The 18,906-nt window shown below is 32.5% G+C and overlaps 1 protein-coding gene across 1 annotated transcript; it reads right to left on the bottom strand.

Moving 5' to 3' along the window:
* Positions 1 to 15,765: 15,765 nt before the first annotated feature.
* Positions 15,766 to 16,937, bottom strand: LOC139892400 (uncharacterized). Its single transcript, XM_071875463.1, has one exon. The coding sequence runs from the start codon at positions 16,847 to 16,849 to the stop codon at positions 15,893 to 15,895; it is 957 nt and encodes a 318-aa protein (XP_071731564.1). The 5' UTR covers positions 16,850 to 16,937; the 3' UTR covers positions 15,766 to 15,892.
* Between the last annotated feature and the right edge of the window lie 1,969 nt (positions 16,938 to 18,906).

Here is an 18,906-nt window from a genome sequence, read left to right on the forward strand (position 1 = left end):
GTTTTTCAAGATTTTAAATTATTATGTTATTATCATTATTATTATTACTAAATATTATACTTATTACTAGTATCACCATTAAAATAAATATTTTGATTATTTATACTATTACTAATATTATCACTAAGATATTTTTTTTTTAACAAAAGTATTTTTAATAAAATTATCATTTTCATTTTTGTTATAAGTATAATCATCATTATTAAGTGTATTTACTAATATTATTATTATAAAACAGTACAACTTTTTATTTAATATTAAAACTATTATTTTATCAAATGATTTTTAGCTATATAAACAATATAGTTAATACATATTAGTGTTTTATAATAAATACTAATTATTTAGTTAAAATACATGAAAAAGAAATATTTAAATTATTAAAACATATAATTTATTAAAATAACCATTAAATCACTAAGTAAAATATAAAGTTGTTCGATTATCATTACATGTATTAATATACATGATTGAATAATAGGTTCGTGAATCTGAGGCCAACCCTATACTTGTTCAATGACGTTATATGTATTTTTACTACAAAATACATTAGGTGAGTATATAGTCCCTTTTAAACTTTAAATATTTTTGGGCTGAGAATACATGCGCTGTTTTTTTTATAAATGATTTACGTTATGGACACAAGTGATCAAAAATATATTCTACGTTGAGTTGTACCACTGGCATACTTCCCTGTAGCTTGGTAACTATTATTTACAGCGGTATTGTAAACGCGAATCCTGTTGATAGATCTATCGGGCCTGACAACCCCAACCGGACTGGACGACCAGTATTCAACGGTTGCACAGTACTTCGTTTCGTGACTACACTTGGTACAGTGTAGTAAGATTTCATATTAAAGGGAATATGCGACGTGATTAATTGTTAAGTATGGTTATCAAGTGCTCAACCACTTAGAATATTTTTATTAAATGTTTACATATGAAATCTTGTGGTCCATTGTTATAACGCTGCTAGCATCAAACCTATATATCTCACCAACTTTATGTTGACATTTTAAAACATGTTATTCTCAGGTACGAATTAAGTCTTCCGCTGTGCATTTGCTCATGTTAAGGACATATCTTGGAATCGATCATTGCAATGGAACTAAATGTTGATGACTTCGTCCAGGAGGATTAGGACGGGGTCTTTACAGTTGGTATCAGAGCTTTGGTCTTAGCGAACCAGGTCTTGCATTAGTGTGTCTGACTAGTAGTTGTTAGGATACATTAATGAGTCTGGACTTTGACCGTGTCTACATGTCAAAAGTTTTGCTTATCATTTCTAGTCGGAAATCATCTACTTATCATCCTTAGGGAATTGCCTGCTTACCATTCTTAAGTCTAGACATGCCTTACTGCCTTTATTGCATAGATAGTGTATAGACAAATTTATATCTTAGCGTATCTATTACGATAGACTTTGCTTAATATCTTCCGTAAATTTCTCCATAATTTAAGGGATCCTGGTACTATATATATCTATGCATATTATGCATTGAGAATACCATCCAACTATTATTTGCTGTCACTAAGCTTTTCATACCAAAAATCTTTTCTGTGATCGCGTACGATGGCCTCTACGAATCGACCAAGTTCTTCTGACTCCGAAGATAGCGTGACGGGAGCGCACCAACCGATCAACTATCGTGATTTCTTTAGAAAGTGGGGATGGGTTCGCGAAATACTTACCCTATGGAGAAATGAAGAAGGTACTCCATATCACGAGCCGAACTTACCACCTAACGTCGGAGTGCTCGACCCGCTCACCGGCGAACCTGTTCGCAACACCGTTTATACCCTTTTTGCAAGAATTTTTCGTCTTGAGGCTACCATTAACGGAACTAGAGAAGATATCCGACCTTTACCTCACACTGATAACCAACCAGGGTTAGTAGAAGAAGTTAAAGAACTCCGAGCTCGAGTGTTAACTTTAGAGAGCACGGTACACAATTTGCAAGCACCAGCAGTATCACCAACACCAGTAACATCACCAGCTTCAGCACCAACGGTACCAGTACCACCAATAACCCAAGTTTCAACAATCCATGCCTCACCATCTCATTCTGCACCTCGAGTATAATCATCGTTCTACGAATCGTTCTACATCGATTATCTTCGCTCGACATGGCGACTATGTAATTTCTAAAGTTTTAGAGATTATGTAATCTAGTATTAATGGTAAATCAAATGAGTTTAATATCTTATTGACTCATTAAATCCATGATTACATCTGAAGAAAATATATATGCAAATATATATTTTCATAAAGATTGTAATTAAAATTCTTTTGTACAAACTGTTAATGGTGAAAATATTTTAACGGGTAGGTAATACCCGAGGAATATTTAGATTTCACATTAACCAGCTACACGGTACATTCTTCGACTATGATTCAACAGTCAGTCACTATCCTACTTGTATCCATAGACATACGTATCCGTTCACCACAGAATACATTTTCGTTCAATTTCATATTTGGAGTTTTACCTATCAGAATCCAACAAGTGGCATAATGAAGAAAACATTGGACAAAATAAAATTTGTTAGAAACAAACGAATTAACTAATTGAAATTTTGTTAAGAATCCACGCTAACTGTTCCAGCTAACTGTTCCTAGCTAACTGATTACATTTTATTTATCGCAATTTAATTATCGCAATTTTATTTATCGTCATTTAATTTCTGTTATTTACTTTACGCATTTAATTTATCGTCATTTAATTTCTGTTATTTACTTTTACGCACTATAAATAACGGGACACGTATGCAAGGTTTCGACTTATCATATCGACCCATCTATATATATATTTCGGAACAACCGTAGACACTCTATATGTGAAGGTGGGAGTTGGCTATACAGGGTCGGAGTTGATTCCAAAATATATATATACTTTGAGTTGTGATCGACACTGAGACCGGTACACGGGTCACGATACGTATTATTTAATTCGAATATTATATATTAAATTATATATGAATATATTGGATCATTGAACCATTGGACAATTAGACTGCTAACTTTGGACAATTAAAATGAATTAAAATATTGATTATAACATATGAAACTAAATAATTCTTCAAGTTTGCCACTTGATTTTATACTAAACCTTATTTGAATCAGTCGCATCTCGTCTATGGAAGAAAGATTTATGCATACAGTTATGCACCTGAAAAACTTTCGAAACCGAAGTTATGGATTAAATCGTACCCGCGTCGAATTCTTTATCATTCATCAGCAAAAACAACCTTACAATTCCTTTTCAAGAAGCTAATTTTGTCACAGCTCTACTTCGACTTCTCAGTGAGACTACTCTTATTATAACCTCGATATTTATACCTTGTTCTTTTGCCGTCATTACCAGAAAACCTTTTATATTACACAACATCATCAGCATACATACCAGCAACTCGTTATCTCTTCGGCGGAATCCGCAATTAGTATTTTGAAAATCTAGTAGCATTTCTTCAGTTATACCTATAACGTTTATCGCTAAGAAATTCATACTCTGAATATGAAGTTCCTGAAAAACACCATGAACTATGAAGTAGTTCTTAAAATTCTGATGAAGCAGCAAAAACCGTAAACGACTTTAACAGTCCAAAATTTTAACGATAAAGTACAGTATGTTGGTAAAGCTCAGAAAAAGAGAAGGTTGGGAACTGGAAAAAGAATTGAGCAAAGTATGAAGGAGGCTGTGGAGAAATCACAAAGAATAAGTTTGACTTCAAAGAATCTAAACGATTCAGTGCCTGCTGAACCCGTTAGAAAGAACCTTACTCCTTATTCTAAACCTTTCCAGATGATATTCTTCATCATCATCTTATCTTAAATATTATAAGATATCTTCATATTTTCCGTTATACATGTTCTTCAAATTTCTGGAGATATTTTCCCAACTATTCTTATCTGAGATCATGTATCTCTCCGTGATATCTGCGTTACAACATAAAAGAAACTGTGAATGCATTGAAGTAGTGTTGAGAACTGATACATGAATTAGTATAATATAATGAAACTTGATCAACTTCATTATATTACAGTAAGTTATGTTTCTAATAGAATATGATGATTCACAGTACCATCATTATGTGCCATGTTACACAGCACTTACATTCTATCCAATCTCCAAATATATTAAGAACATATCATCTTGATAGTTCTATCTTTCTGGATATTCTGGTAATTTGACAAATCAAAATCGTGCCATTACCCTTTCTTTCTAAGAGCATTAGCTATGTTCATTCCAAATTTCATACCTACGAATTCCGGATCATTGCTCGCTTGACTCGAGGACGGAAAGAAGAAATGAAGGGAGTAATTTTATAGTGAAATATCCGACAAAGAAATCAAAACAGATTTGCTGTATTAAATCAAAGAAGATCCTGATCGCCGAAAAACCAAATCTTATTACGTAAGATTTCCTTTAAATCCTTAAATTCCGAAAGTCAATAGTAACTACGTCATCGGTTGAAATAAATATATTTATTTACTCATTCCACTCTTTTGTGATAGTTTCACTCGTACGCTTCACATGATCGAATCGTTTTATCTATATCTCTCGATAAGGATAAAACTCCATTATTACTTCATATTCGTCATGAAAACATTCCTATTGTTATCCATGACGACCTCTATCAAATTTCGGGGACGAAATTCCTTTAACGGGTGGGTACTGTAACGACCCGGAAATTTCCGACCAAATTTAAACCTTAAACTTTACATGTTTCCGACACGATAAGCAAAATCTGTAAAAATTGAGTCTAGAAAGTTTGAAATCTATATTCGGATAATTAGATACCCTTTGACCATGCCTGACGATTCACGAATAACTAATTTTAAATGGATACATATATATTTAAATACATATATAATAATAATAACTTGAAATATTATTTGATACAATATATGTTTATGAATGATTAAGATAAATGTTGGGTTGTAAATTGATTGCGAAGATTTTAGAGTTGTTAAAAATATTTTTACATTTCTAAGTTTTAACTTTAGTACTCCGTACATATAAATTGGAACACAAAATAAATAATTTTTGAACCTTTTTGATCAGGTTTCAAACATTTAATGAGTGGAATAATTAAATACATTTAACCTAAAAGTTTGGGACTTTTAGGAACACATTTTTACGCTAACTGTTTAGCAAAGGACCATGTTTTAGCATTGTGCCAAAACCGTCGGCACATAATTTTGAACTCTCATAATTATTTTTACACGTTTACATTTATAATATATTATAATTATTATTATATTATATTATTATAATAGACTGTGTTTGTATATACATATATGTATCGAATATATCTGTCTTGCTATATATGAGCACTCCAACACCAGGATCAACATAATATCCAACACTCTCATCCATTTAAAATACTTAGATCTCTGAAATTAAGCCCTCCCTACATATTGTTCTTCACAACACAAACTCATGAAAACAATCACTAAGTTTAACAACAACCGTTATCATCTAATCTCATTCATCATCTCCGTTTCCATGAACTCCGGCGACTTTCGTTCCTGCTAACTTCATCTAGTTAATATATTGATCTTGCTACTAAATTTCTCTTATTTCTACTTTGGTTAGTCGACACTCCCACATCTCCATTACCACTAAATCACCACCATACTACTGTCGTAAACTACCATCTACATCACCAACCGGCCGCCATCACCATGTTCAAATCACCACCCTCGCTTCCCTTCATGCAAACCACCACATCCACAAATCAACTTGCTATTATTCTGTCACCATTATTCGGTTCATGTTGCAGCCGCCACCCATCAAGCTCGAACACACCCTACTCCAAATATCACCACAACCTGTAACCACATAATCGATTTTGATCAATACCCACCCAAATCGTCACCATAACCTTGAACACCCAACCATTGTGAACCATAACTCACCACACCGCTATAATCCACCGAGACCACCACCACAACCAACACGACTTCTCTTTCAATCCCTTTTATCTCCTTTCTCTCTCACTTCTACTATCTGATTGTGTTTCTTGTCATTATTCGAACACCTCGTCACTTTCAACAAGAACTCATATCTATCGATCACATTTATATCATTACTATCTATATTACTGTTCCACAGCTATTTTGAGTTTTGTTCCGATTTCCAAATAAACCACAAATATTATTATTGTTGTTGAAAGAAGATGTTGAACTAAGGTGAGTCAATGATGATTACGATCACGATTACAGTGAGGTGATACAGAAACGGGTCACGATGATATCAAAGAAAAACGAAGATGATGAACAAGGAAGACGATGAATAGTAATCCAAAAATTTATGAGGATATTACTATTTCTATTACTGCTTCTGCGATTTCTTTTCTTCCTTTCTGTTTCGAAACCCCACTGCAACCATCCTTCCAAATCTATTTGTTGCAGCCACTGTTAAATGAGAAGATGATGATGAAACGTGTTACGGTGTTGATGAAGAAATAAGAATTTGATGATGATCAGAGAAACAAGGAATCGAGTTGTTGGGTGTCTGCTTTATGCTTTAGTGTCCCTGGCGGCCGACAAATTTCAATCTAGACAACCCCACCTCATTAACCTTTTGTTCCGTTCATTAAACGTGTATCTGGACTGGGTATATTGGGCTTAAGTTATGGGTGTTGGATCGACTTAAACATGGGTCGAATTATTTTTAGTCTAGGAATAGATTGAGGCTGTAAATCAGTTAAATAATTTATGAAACGAATAAAAATCAGAAAAACTGTTATGGATCGATGGTTAGGGTTGTTAGCAAGTATCCAGGAAGTCATGGGTTCGAGTCCCCGTTGGGGCATTATATTCTTTTTGGGCCGATTTTAATTGAAGGTAGTTTTTCAAGATTTTAAATTATTATGTTATTATCATTATTATTATTACTAAATATTATACTTATTACTAGTATCACCATTAAAATAAATATTTTGATTATTTATACTATTACTAATATTATCACTAAGATATTTTTTTTTAACAAAAGTATTTTTAATAAAATTATCATTTTCATTTTTGTTATAAGTATAATCATCATTATTAAGTGTATTTACTAATATTATTATTATAAAACAGTACAACTTTTTATTTAATATTAAAACTATTATTTTATCAAATGATTTTTAGCTATATAAACAATATAGTTAATACATATTAGTGTTTTATAATAAATACTAATTATTTAGTTAAAATACATGAAAAAGAAATATTTAAATTATTAAAACATATAATTTATTAAAATAACCATTAAATCACTAAGTAAAATATAAAGTTGTTCGATTATCATTACATGTATTAATATACATGATTGAATAATAGGTTCGTGAATCTGAGGCCAACCCTATACTTGTTCAATGACGTTATATGTATTTTTACTACAAAATACATTAGGTGAGTATATAGTCCCTTTTAAACTTTAAATATTTTTGGGCTGAGAATACATGCGCTGTTTTTTTTATAAATGATTTACGTTATGGACACAAGTGATCAAAAATATATTCTACGTTGAGTTGTACCACTGGCATACTTCCCTGTAGCTTGGTAACTATTATTTACAGCGGTATTGTAAACGCGAATCCTGTTGATAGATCTATCGGGCCTGACAACCCCAACCGGACTGGACGACCAGTATTCAACGGTTGCACAGTACTTCGTTTCGTGACTACACTTGGTACAGTGTAGTAAGATTTCATATTAAAGGGAATATGCGACGTGATTAATTTTTAAGTATGGTTATCAAGTGCTCAACCACTTAGAATATTTTTATTAAATGTTTACATATGAAATCTTGTGGTCCATTGTTATAACGCTGCTAGCATCAAACCTATATATCTCACCAACTTTATGTTGACGTTTTAAAACATGTTATTCTCAGGTACGAATTAAGTCTTCCGCTGTGCATTTGCTCATGTTAAGGACATATCTTGGAATCGATCATTGCAATGGAACTAAATGTTGATGACTTCGTCCAGGAGGATTAGGACGGGGTCTTTACAGTGCTTTTGACATTAGTATCCCAAGTCTTTTTAACAATGTCGAATGCGTCTTTATGCTTTATCCATTCATCAAACACTTTAATGGGTTTTGGCCCGAAATCTGTTAACCCATCTTTTAGAATTAACGGGCAATGATCCGAATGTTTTTTTGTCAAGAATGGTGGCAGACAGATTTGGCCACTGTTGTAGAACATTTCCAGAATTTAAGATTCGGTCGATCTTGCTAAACTTGCGTCCGTTGTCACTGATTCTAGTATAAAGTCGACCACCCAAAGGCACCTCTAGGAGTTCATTATCTTTAATGAAATTATTAAACATAGCCGCTCTTTTTTCCACGAAAATTATATTTTTCCTTTCACTTGCGAATCTGACTTCATTAAAGTCACCAAGAATGATCCACATAGCCTCATCATAAATCATTACCTCGGAAAGTTCACTCCACATTTTTCTTTTACCTTCATCAGATTGAGGCCCGTAGACATTTATGATGATGAGTTCAGTACCTGCAGCTAGCCAATTTCCTTTTATCGCAATAAAGGATTCACGCTCGAGCACACGGTTAGTACAAAAAAAACGAGTATCCCAAGCCAGAACTATACCTCCCGAATTTCCTTTTGAATTTTTAACAGCAAAGTTAAAGTAAGTATTTCCCCAAATTTTGTGAAACCATGATTCCGGGAATTTTCTACTTTTGATCTCCTGTAACGCTATTATGTTAGGGTTTTCACGAAAGCAGAGTTTTTTAAACCAGTTTGTTTTGATTTTGTCATCAACACCTAGACCTCTAATATTTAAAGACATTATCTTCATTAGAAACAATACAAAGATACTCGAAAATAAAGGAAAAAAAAACTTACAGGGGTTCAACTCTGGAAAGTCCCAGCTTCGCTCCAACGTCATCACAATTAAGGGATTTGCTTGACACGGTATGTAATCCATTGCTATAGCTATTGCCTGAATTGGACTTACATCTTGAGAATTTCTTTATATTTTTGACCGGTTTCGAACGAGCCTGTGCTTTAGCGTTCTGAATTTTTGATAAAGAATTCCAATTTCGAATGTTTGCCCAGAGTATATCCGCAGAGCTTTGCGAGCCATGTGTGTGCTTCCTTTTTTTTCTTCGGAATTTCACTTGTTAGAGTTTGTTGATCCAGGGAGTCTTTGGAACCGTTTTTCTTCTGTTTCTTCCTATCACACTTGTTTTTTGATTTGAATCTGAATGAGGAAGGTTTTGGATTAGGTTTAGGCGAAATGATTGTAGCAGAGGTAGGAGGTATGGTGGGATCGATTAATTTGTTGAAGCAAGGGTTTGATAGACCCAGATGTGATACTTCGTTATCGGTGGGTGTATCCCTCAATTCTTTAGCTTTGGAGAAGTTATCGGTGTGTATTGGGGTGTTATGGTCATTTTGAGTTGGGCTGATATTGATGGTGGACTCCTTGTAGGGGTTAAATGAGTTTGGGCTTATTGGATCACAGGTATCTTTTGATTTGGTTGGTGAGTCTTGGACAATAGAGTTAATTGGGCTGGGTGGGGGTTCTACGTTTAATGGGCTTAAGGGTGGGGATGCAACTGGTATGGAATTAATTACAACTGGGTTATCCGGAGAAGGTGGGTCGGGTAGGGAATTGATTTGGTTTGGTGTGGAATTAGAAGAGTCGGGAGATGAGTCACTGGATAATGAATCAGAAGGACCGTTAGGGTTATCGAAATTGCAGTCTTTTTGTGTGTTCCCAAAGGTTTCGCCATCAGTACATGCTTTACCCAATTTATTGCTTTGATTGCCGAGGTCCGTATTCCCTAGGTCATCATTAATGTTGGGCTCGCTTGCTGACGTGTCCGATTTATGATGAACATTGAATTTTCCTGCGAGTTCAAACAGTGGTGAGGCTAGATCTTCATCTTTTCCAGATTCCGATTGATCAAATTCCGATTGACTATCAGAGTTGCTATTGATATCAGACTGATCAGAGGACATCTTATCAGCTTCTTCTTCCATTTCAATTTCCACAAATAACAAGTTTTTTTCTTATACTTTTCTTTTATTTTATGGGTAGTGATCCGTATATAACCAAATTTTAGATTTACATGCGGGTGCTACTTAACGGTTCACTCATGTACTTTTTGTCATCAGATAGAGAGAGGTTATGGATTGATCCTTAGATATGATATGATTTTCTTAAAAATAATTGAACACCAATAATGGTGATATATATATATATATATATATATATATATATATATATATATATATATATATATATATATATATATATATATATATTGACCCTATAGGAAGGTTTTACCGGATTAGTTCACGGACCTCTACCCTGGAACACTGTCCGAATGGATGTGTTTCTGGGTACCGTTGATCGGGTTCGGATTTCCGCCCGAACGTGTGTGATACGTGCAAATGATGAGGGCCGTTGAAATAAATGATCTACTGATGCCATAAAATCGCCGTTAAAAAAACATGATCAACCATGCTTTAAACTGTTATACTATATAACATATAAAACATAATTCGTTGTGTATGACTAAACAATGATTCCGTACGGATCACCCCCTTATTTTTAAATATTGCGAGTTTAGAATATTTCTTTGATCATGCATTAGACGTTGACAAAAGTTTTAGAAGAGTCATGCCATATGAACCTAATAAAGAATAAATTCCAAATTTCCGATTAAAGAAATACTAGTAAAATGACCCGTGGAACCACGAGTTTGTTTAAGTGAAACAGTTTAATGATATGTTTTAGGTATTAAGTGAACGTAAATGCTAAAGTTCTTTAGTTTAATGACTCGTGGAACCACATAGTCCGACTAAGAAACTCGTCAGCTGAACATTTCATCAAACACCTAAAATGCATATTAAATAATCATCATCCAATCATAAGAGATAATATTAGTTGTAATTTTATTTTAAAAGTGTAAATTAAAAATATAAATATAAAATTGATTTCCTTCTGCCTAACTTTTATACTTTCTCGTATTCAATTCAAAATAATAAATTACAATAATTTAAAATTATTTAATTTTAATAATTAAAATAATTATTAATAAGATCCAATAATAAAAATTACTACGTAATTAATAAGATTTAATTTTAATTCAAAATTATTTAGATTAATGACATCATCCACTATGCTTAGATTTTTTTCTTTTTCTTTTTGATTTTTTCTTAACAAAGGAATTAGCCTAATTATGACATCATCATTTTAGCAATATAATAGAAACTATAGATTTCTTCACAAAACACTTTCATTATAATATTATAATAATATAATATAATATAATAAATAAATAATAATAATGTAATATTAATAATATAATACAATATTATATTATACATTACATACTATAATATATATAATATAATATAATATAATATAATATAATATAATATAATATAATATAATATAATATAATATATGTCTTAAATATAAAGATTTTTTCCTTAAAATTTGACTAAAAATTACTGTACTTTTTACGTGTTATATAATACTTGATAATCATTATACCGATAAAAATATATATTCAAAAACAATCTATTTATAAAAATATTATCGAATAATGTATAACTAGTCCGGACCGTCCCGCGCATTGCGGCGGGTGCTTTCGACCTGCGTATTCATATTTAACGTAGCGTTGTGTATTTACAGAGGGGAACACGGCACATGTGTTAAGCGCCGTTTTAGATGTCGTTAAGAGTTTTTTAAAAAGTATCAGTTTCTAACGTAGTTAGTTTTGTTTTGTTCAATAAATTTTTTCGAATGTAACGGTGCTGTCGGAAAAATTCAACTCCCGGCGAACAGAAATATACGGGCTGTCGTTGTGTTTAGCGTTTTTTTAAAAATGTCCGTTTCGAACGTGGTTAGTTTCGTTTTGTTCCTAAAATTATTTCGAGTCTGACGCTGCCGTGGTTAGTTTCGAACGTGGTTAATTTCGTTTTGTTCATAAAATTTGTTCATAAGAATAATTATTTTAGTAATATTTGACAAACAATTTCGCCCAATTTTTTAAAATTATTTGCCCATATTGGCCCAACTTTATTACCCTAAATCTTCACCAACATGATTCTCATCTTTTTTTTTTCATCGTTGCTGTTTAATCTTCTTGACCTAACAAAAATCGCAACCTTTAACAAAACAACGAAAATAGAAAAATGATAGTAAAACGAGATAAAATTAGGTATACACTACAAGTTCAAAGTCGGATAGGCGACTTTGAACCCGGACGGCGAAGGGAGACGGTGATTTAACGTCGATGTGGAGTCACGGACGCAGAAAACTTGGCGTGGATTTGCTTAACAGTGAGAAAATTGAGACGACTCCGAGTTAGGGATGTCAATGGATGTTCGATTTATCAGATATCCATCTGATCCGATCAAATAAAATGGATATGGATAATAAAAATGGATAATAAGTAGATATGGATATTGATGGTATGAAAAATTAGTGGATCGGGTATAGATAACAATTTAGCATCGATATATCCTTTTACCACCCGAAATACATATATAGATATAAATTTATACATATTCTCTTGAATATATGCATATATATCTACATAACCTTATATATCTACGATATAAACTATTAAAATGTTATCGAAAATATAGTATGTGATTAAACAACTATGTGAATAATATAAAATTCATATACTTAACATATATTAGATATTTTTGTTAAAAATATTTTGATGATTTCATTTCATAATAAAAATATTAAAAAAAAATTATATTCAACGAATATCCGTTAAACCGCTTAATCCAAACAGATATAAATATCGATGGATGAATTATATTTAAATAAATCTGAATTTTTTAAAATTAAATGGATATTAATATGGATATAAGCTCACCCGATTCATATCCGATCTATTGACATCCTTGCTCGGAGTTCTCTTATGAGATTTTTTTTTGTAAATAATCAATATCATTGTAACCTTAATAATCAAACGGAGGGAAAGTTGAGTTGAACGTAGTTTTTGGATAGTGACCTAATTATTGGTGCTTGTTTGCTTAACTTACACCCAACTAACTTCTTTACCTCTCTCATTAGTCAACTGTTTAAATAAAGGTTATCTCAAGATTCCTTTTGATATAATTCTAAGTTCTCTTTCTTAAAACGGAAACCGATTTTTTCATACATGTAAAATTAATATCATAGTTATGTTTTGATTCAGTTTTGAGATTTGTCTGGGTGACAATGTAAGAGATACTGAGTAATAATTTTTTTAAACATCAAATATATAATTTTTTCATTGCGAAACTCGAACTCACAACTCAATATTGATGAATTTTCTTGATAGTGCTAGAATATAAATCTATTGTTAATAAATTTAATATTTATAAGTTTAATTTTTTTGGTATTGTTTAATAGATAAAAGGTTAAAAATTTATTAAAAAAAAAAAAAAGCTTTAGAAAATCTATTTGAAGTAGTATCTACAATGAGTTAGAATTTATGAAATGAAAATGAAATTTCCTAATGACAACCCTAAAGATTGTCGTTAAGATGCATTAATAACTTGTAAATGGCGGTTAAGGTTGCTATTAATGTAGCAGTATTAAATTGTACAAGTTTTTTGTACACGTCGTTAGCATTTTTCAATAAAAATTACATAAATAGTCATAATATATTTATATTTTATTTGTTCACAATTTTCTTTTAAATGCCTTCTTTTTTTTTTCAAAAAAAACATAAATTAAAATAAATACTACGTATATCAGAAGATCAAATCGAGTACAACCAATAAAGACTTTAACTGGTCAATTTAATTACAACACTTGTAATCTAGTCCTAACACTATAAAAGTAACTCCCAATTTGCTTAAGCTCGAAAAGAGGTATGGTTTTTAATTAATTAATCCTTATATACTAAACGTGGTGGTTTTTTTTTATGTAGTTTCAGCTATACCCGATTGTCGTTTTGAGTTTGCGTTCACATTACAAACGGTCCCTCAACTTCCGTTATATTTACACAATGGCCCCTCAAGTTTACACTTTTTCAGGGATCAAAAGTGTAAATATATAATTTTATTAAAATAAAATAAACTAACTCCCCAGAATTTATAACGAGCCCTATCTTCTCGCTCGGTGCGAGTTAAATTTTTTCGAGACCACCCTTCAACGCGAAAAAATCTCACGAACCCAACGAGACTAACTATACGCGAAACAGACACTTCTCAAAAAACGCTAAACACCTCGGGCTATCTCCAATACATTTTTTTCTGTTCGCCACGAGTTAAATTTTTCCGACAGCACCGTTACACTCGAAAAAATTTATTGAACAAAACAAAACTAACTACGTTCGAAACGGATATTTTTTAAAACACGCTTAACACAACGGCATTTAAAACAGCGCTTAACACATGGGCCGTGTTCCCCTCTGTAAATACACAACGCTACGTTAAATATGAATACACAGACCGAAAGTCTCCGCCGCAACGCGCGGGCCGGTCCGAACTAGTTAGGCACTATAAAGGACTACCATTTGAAAATTGAAGTGATAATTGTCAATTTCATTAACGATTGTTAGTAAAAATACACGGTTGGTCCCTAAAGTTTCTTAAAAATGCACCAAAAGTCCTCTTTATCATCTTCATTCCTACCACCACTACTACCACTAATTTTCTTCTTTCTTGCTCAAATCCATCTGTTACTGGCTCATGAAATCAAAAAAACAATATTAAAATCTCAAATTAAAATCCAAATTAATCATCTGATGGTAGATAATCCAAATTTCCAAGTTATTGCCAAACTAATCAATTAATTGTTACTGGCACCATCGCTCCACTACATCATTTTTGAATTCGATTTGTTTTTGCAATTCGATTTGTTTTTGTTGATGAATTCAACACGAAACCTTCTTAGAATCATGTAACAAGTGATTGAACATCAAATTCATAACCTGTAACATCACAAAATTCTCAGGTTTAATTGATGAAGACGCAATTGACTTTTTGATTATGAACTATGACTTCGAAATTCGTTCTCGATCATGATGTTAGGATCAATAAATTTTCAGAAACAATCACGAGATGATTCTAAGGACATCTGCAATTTCACTTTTCTGAAAACGCTTCTGAAATGACCTGAAGACCAAAACATCATGACTTTCCGAACAAAGACAAACACAAGATAAATATGCAATTTTACTGTTCTTATTTTAGAACAAAACAGGACGAGTTTGGTGGTTGTGGTGGTGGCGGTGGGAATGAAGATGTTAACAATGATGATAAAGAGGACTTTTATTGCAATTTGTTAACAAACTTCAGTGACCAACCATGTATTTTTACTAACGATCGTTAATAAATTTGACGATGATTACCTCAATTTCACACATTTTCAAATCGTAATCTTTTTCTGTGTCAAGTTAAAAATCGAAATCTTTTTCGAACTTAAACAAATTGTGAGTTAACTTTATTGTAAAATTGGATAGCTTAGGTTACCTTTATTGTTAATTTGGGTAAGTTGGTAAAATAGAAGTAGTAAACAAGTGATATTTATGCACGTATATTTTATTTTAATGAATATTTCAAGCACGGTAAATCACCTTTTGTATGCTATTAATTAACGATTTTTTATAACATAAATAATCTAATAATAATTTTAATTGCCCAATTTTTATTAATTGAAATTTTAATGAACCTTAGAACACACTACTACTTTACGTAATATGTAAGTTCCAACAAACATATATTAATGACTTGTATCTCTTGCATACAAAGTTGTACATTGTCTTATATTCAATTTTGTAACTATATACTACATGACTTTAATCCAGAGGAGAGTTTATGAACTCATTCTCAGCCTGTGATTTCAATCCGAGAAAACAAAATAACAATCACAAAAAAAATAAAAAAAAATAAAATTCAAGAAAAATCTTTTTCTAAACATTTTACCAATGTAAAACCATTTATTTCTTCTTGCAGTTCTTCTTTAGTCCTACCAGCTTCTTGATCAACAATATTCTGATCATACGCAATTTTGCAGCTTTTGAAGAACACACACCCAATAATCACATCAATTGTGATTAAAATTGAGTACATATATGCTATAAATAATCCCTCTAATACCATGGTTGAAGTTATTTTATTCGACCCGAAATCCGAATAAGCCTTAACAACCCGGAATTGGAATAGGAATTCGATTCCAGCCAACGCGATATTTACGGGCAATGACAATGAAAGTGCAACTGAAGTTCTTCCTCTAATCATTACACATGATTTAAGAATGGAAATGAATCCACCACTTAATTCCATTCCAGAGAGAATTAATGCCATATTGCATATGATCAATGTGTTTGCTATAACGATGGAATACGCGATTCCACCGAAGAAAGTAATGAATAATGATGGTATGTTCAGATTTTGTAGACAATTAAAAGCGATAAAAAGTACCCAAAAACAAGTGGCGTTTGCTGAAATGATTAGTAATGTGTTCCAAATTTGTGTATGGAGGATGGAATTGAAGATTCCGGTTAACGAAGGTGGCGGTTTCACGAGTGTGTTGAATGATTGAATTATGAATGATTTTGTTAGTAAAAGGAATGAAAGTGTAAAAGGTAGGATTAGAATTGAGGAGGTGATGGTTTGGGAGAGTTTAAGGTTGAGAATGGAAAAGAAATCCGATTCCGGTGGGAATCCGGCGGCGTCGAAAAGGGATTGGAGGTGGGAATGGAGGGAAAGGGAATGATTTGGAAGGAAAGAAAAAGAAAGGAGAATTGAGAGGGAGAATGGGAGTGATAAAAGGGAAGTAGATGTAAAGAAAGTGTAGTGTTGGAGGAAAGTGTGGATTGAATTTCTGATAATTTTGATGGTGGAATCCATGGGAGTTGGAGAGAATTGAGGAGAAAGAATGGTGGTGGTGGTGGCCTGGTGTGATATGAGGGGAATTGTAATGGAATGGGATGGAATGTTTGGTTTGGTGCATTAGATGAAATACATGGAATGATGGACAGGGTACCAACTATAACCTAACTAACCACATACATATGGAGTTGTTTCTACTTTATTTTATCAACAGAATTTTAAAAACATAGATAGATAGATAAACAAACAAACAAATAAATAAATAAATAAATAAATAAGAATAAAATAGGAGTTGACCTGTATCATAACTTGTTCGAGTTTAATATATAATAATTATTATTATTATTATTATTATAAATTATAATAAAAGTAATAATAATTACTTTCATTAGAAGGATGATAAATCAAAGTAACTAAACAGATTAATTACATTTTGACAGAATTTTTTTAATTATGTTGAGGAATAAAATGAATGTTAATAGTGTTTTTTGAATGTCGAACTCCTGACCTTTCGCTACCACATGAGCTACAACACAATATTATGATTGTTAATAGTGAGTGATTTTAGAAAAATGATTGAAAGACCTACATATATGGATCTAAAGTAGCCTCAAGAACATGAGAATGACATGTGTTTGTGTCTACAAACATGAGATTATGATAACTAAAATATTAGTATATCATTATTATTTATTAGTTATCTACAAACACAATATGATCACAAGAAGCAAGAAGGTGAATGGTAGTCATGAACAACGGAGCTAAAAAAGGCTAAAAACGATTCATAGCTTACAAAGGTTATACGATTGCTAAAGGGTTAACGGATTATCGGTCTCATAATTGAAACTTAACTGAAGCATTTATTTACTAAGTGGTTAAACAATGTTGGATTAATCAAATATAATTTATTTGATAGATTTTCATTAATTTCCACGCCCACACTCAAACCCTAATATTTCTCTTATCGATACCATTGCAGACCTATCACAATGGTATCTCTACACCTTGTATGTGCGGGTTGAGTTTAAGTTATGGGTTCGAGTCTCGCTTTGCATATCTTATTAATCAATCTGCCTGAAATATGAAACTTCAGATTGAACCCAGGGGGTTTTCACCCGGATCCATTCAAGATTCAAACTCGGTTCATCTGCCCCTCAGGATGGTTTAAAGATTGAGTTCCTGTAATGCGATTCGGATGTCCTTCCGATAGCGTGTGCGTGTGTGGCATATGATCGTGAAGGTGGTTAAGTCTCATCTAGGTGATGGCGACAACTTGCCTAAAAAAAAAATCTCTTATCATTTTTGTCAAGCCTGTGAGAATTTTTGAGTAGTATGACTATGATGTGATAATGGTTGTGAAAAAAAGTATAATGAGGAAGGTTGTAAGGTTGCGAGTAATGTGATAAAGTACGATTTAAAGTTGTTAGAATCATGAGAATGAGTCAATTATGTTTCATAGCCTTGGTAATGCCACAAGGCTTCTTAGACTAGTGTTTGAGCCTAGCTTTTAGCCACCGATATGTATTGAGTTGAAGAGAGTCGTGGAATGAACGTCTGACTATTTGACTTTCTCTCTTAAATATTCATATCGTATTCATACCACATTCAAACCATATTCATGCATAATCATAGGTAAAAGGTAGAAGGTTTTCTCTGTTCGGGTTACCCGGGAGGGCGAGTAATCCGATCCCATAGTCTTATGTACGCAGCCCGACAAGATCACTCAGTGGTTGTTTCCAACCCATCCCTTGCCACCGCTAATTATTCATCCTTGACATGATTCGAACATGAGACCTCGTTCATATTCACAGATTTCGGGAATTTCAATTGGTATCAGATCCGACTTGATCTAATCTAGGGGTTAATTACATGAATATCATGTATGTTTATGAAGATTCATATCGTCGAATCTATACATCTTCATATCACCGAATCTTACAAATTACCAAATCTCATCAAACTTCGGAACATTTCACCAAAATCTGATTTCATCATATCATTATCACCTCATCATCATTATTTTATTCCAGAAAACATAAAATCAACAAATCAGAATCATGATCTTTACTACTACT

The sequence above is a fragment of the Rutidosis leptorrhynchoides genome, chromosome 2, assembly GCF_046630445.1.
Source record: "Rutidosis leptorrhynchoides isolate AG116_Rl617_1_P2 chromosome 2, CSIRO_AGI_Rlap_v1, whole genome shotgun sequence".
Taxonomy (NCBI): Eukaryota; Viridiplantae; Streptophyta; class Magnoliopsida; order Asterales; family Asteraceae; genus Rutidosis; species Rutidosis leptorrhynchoides.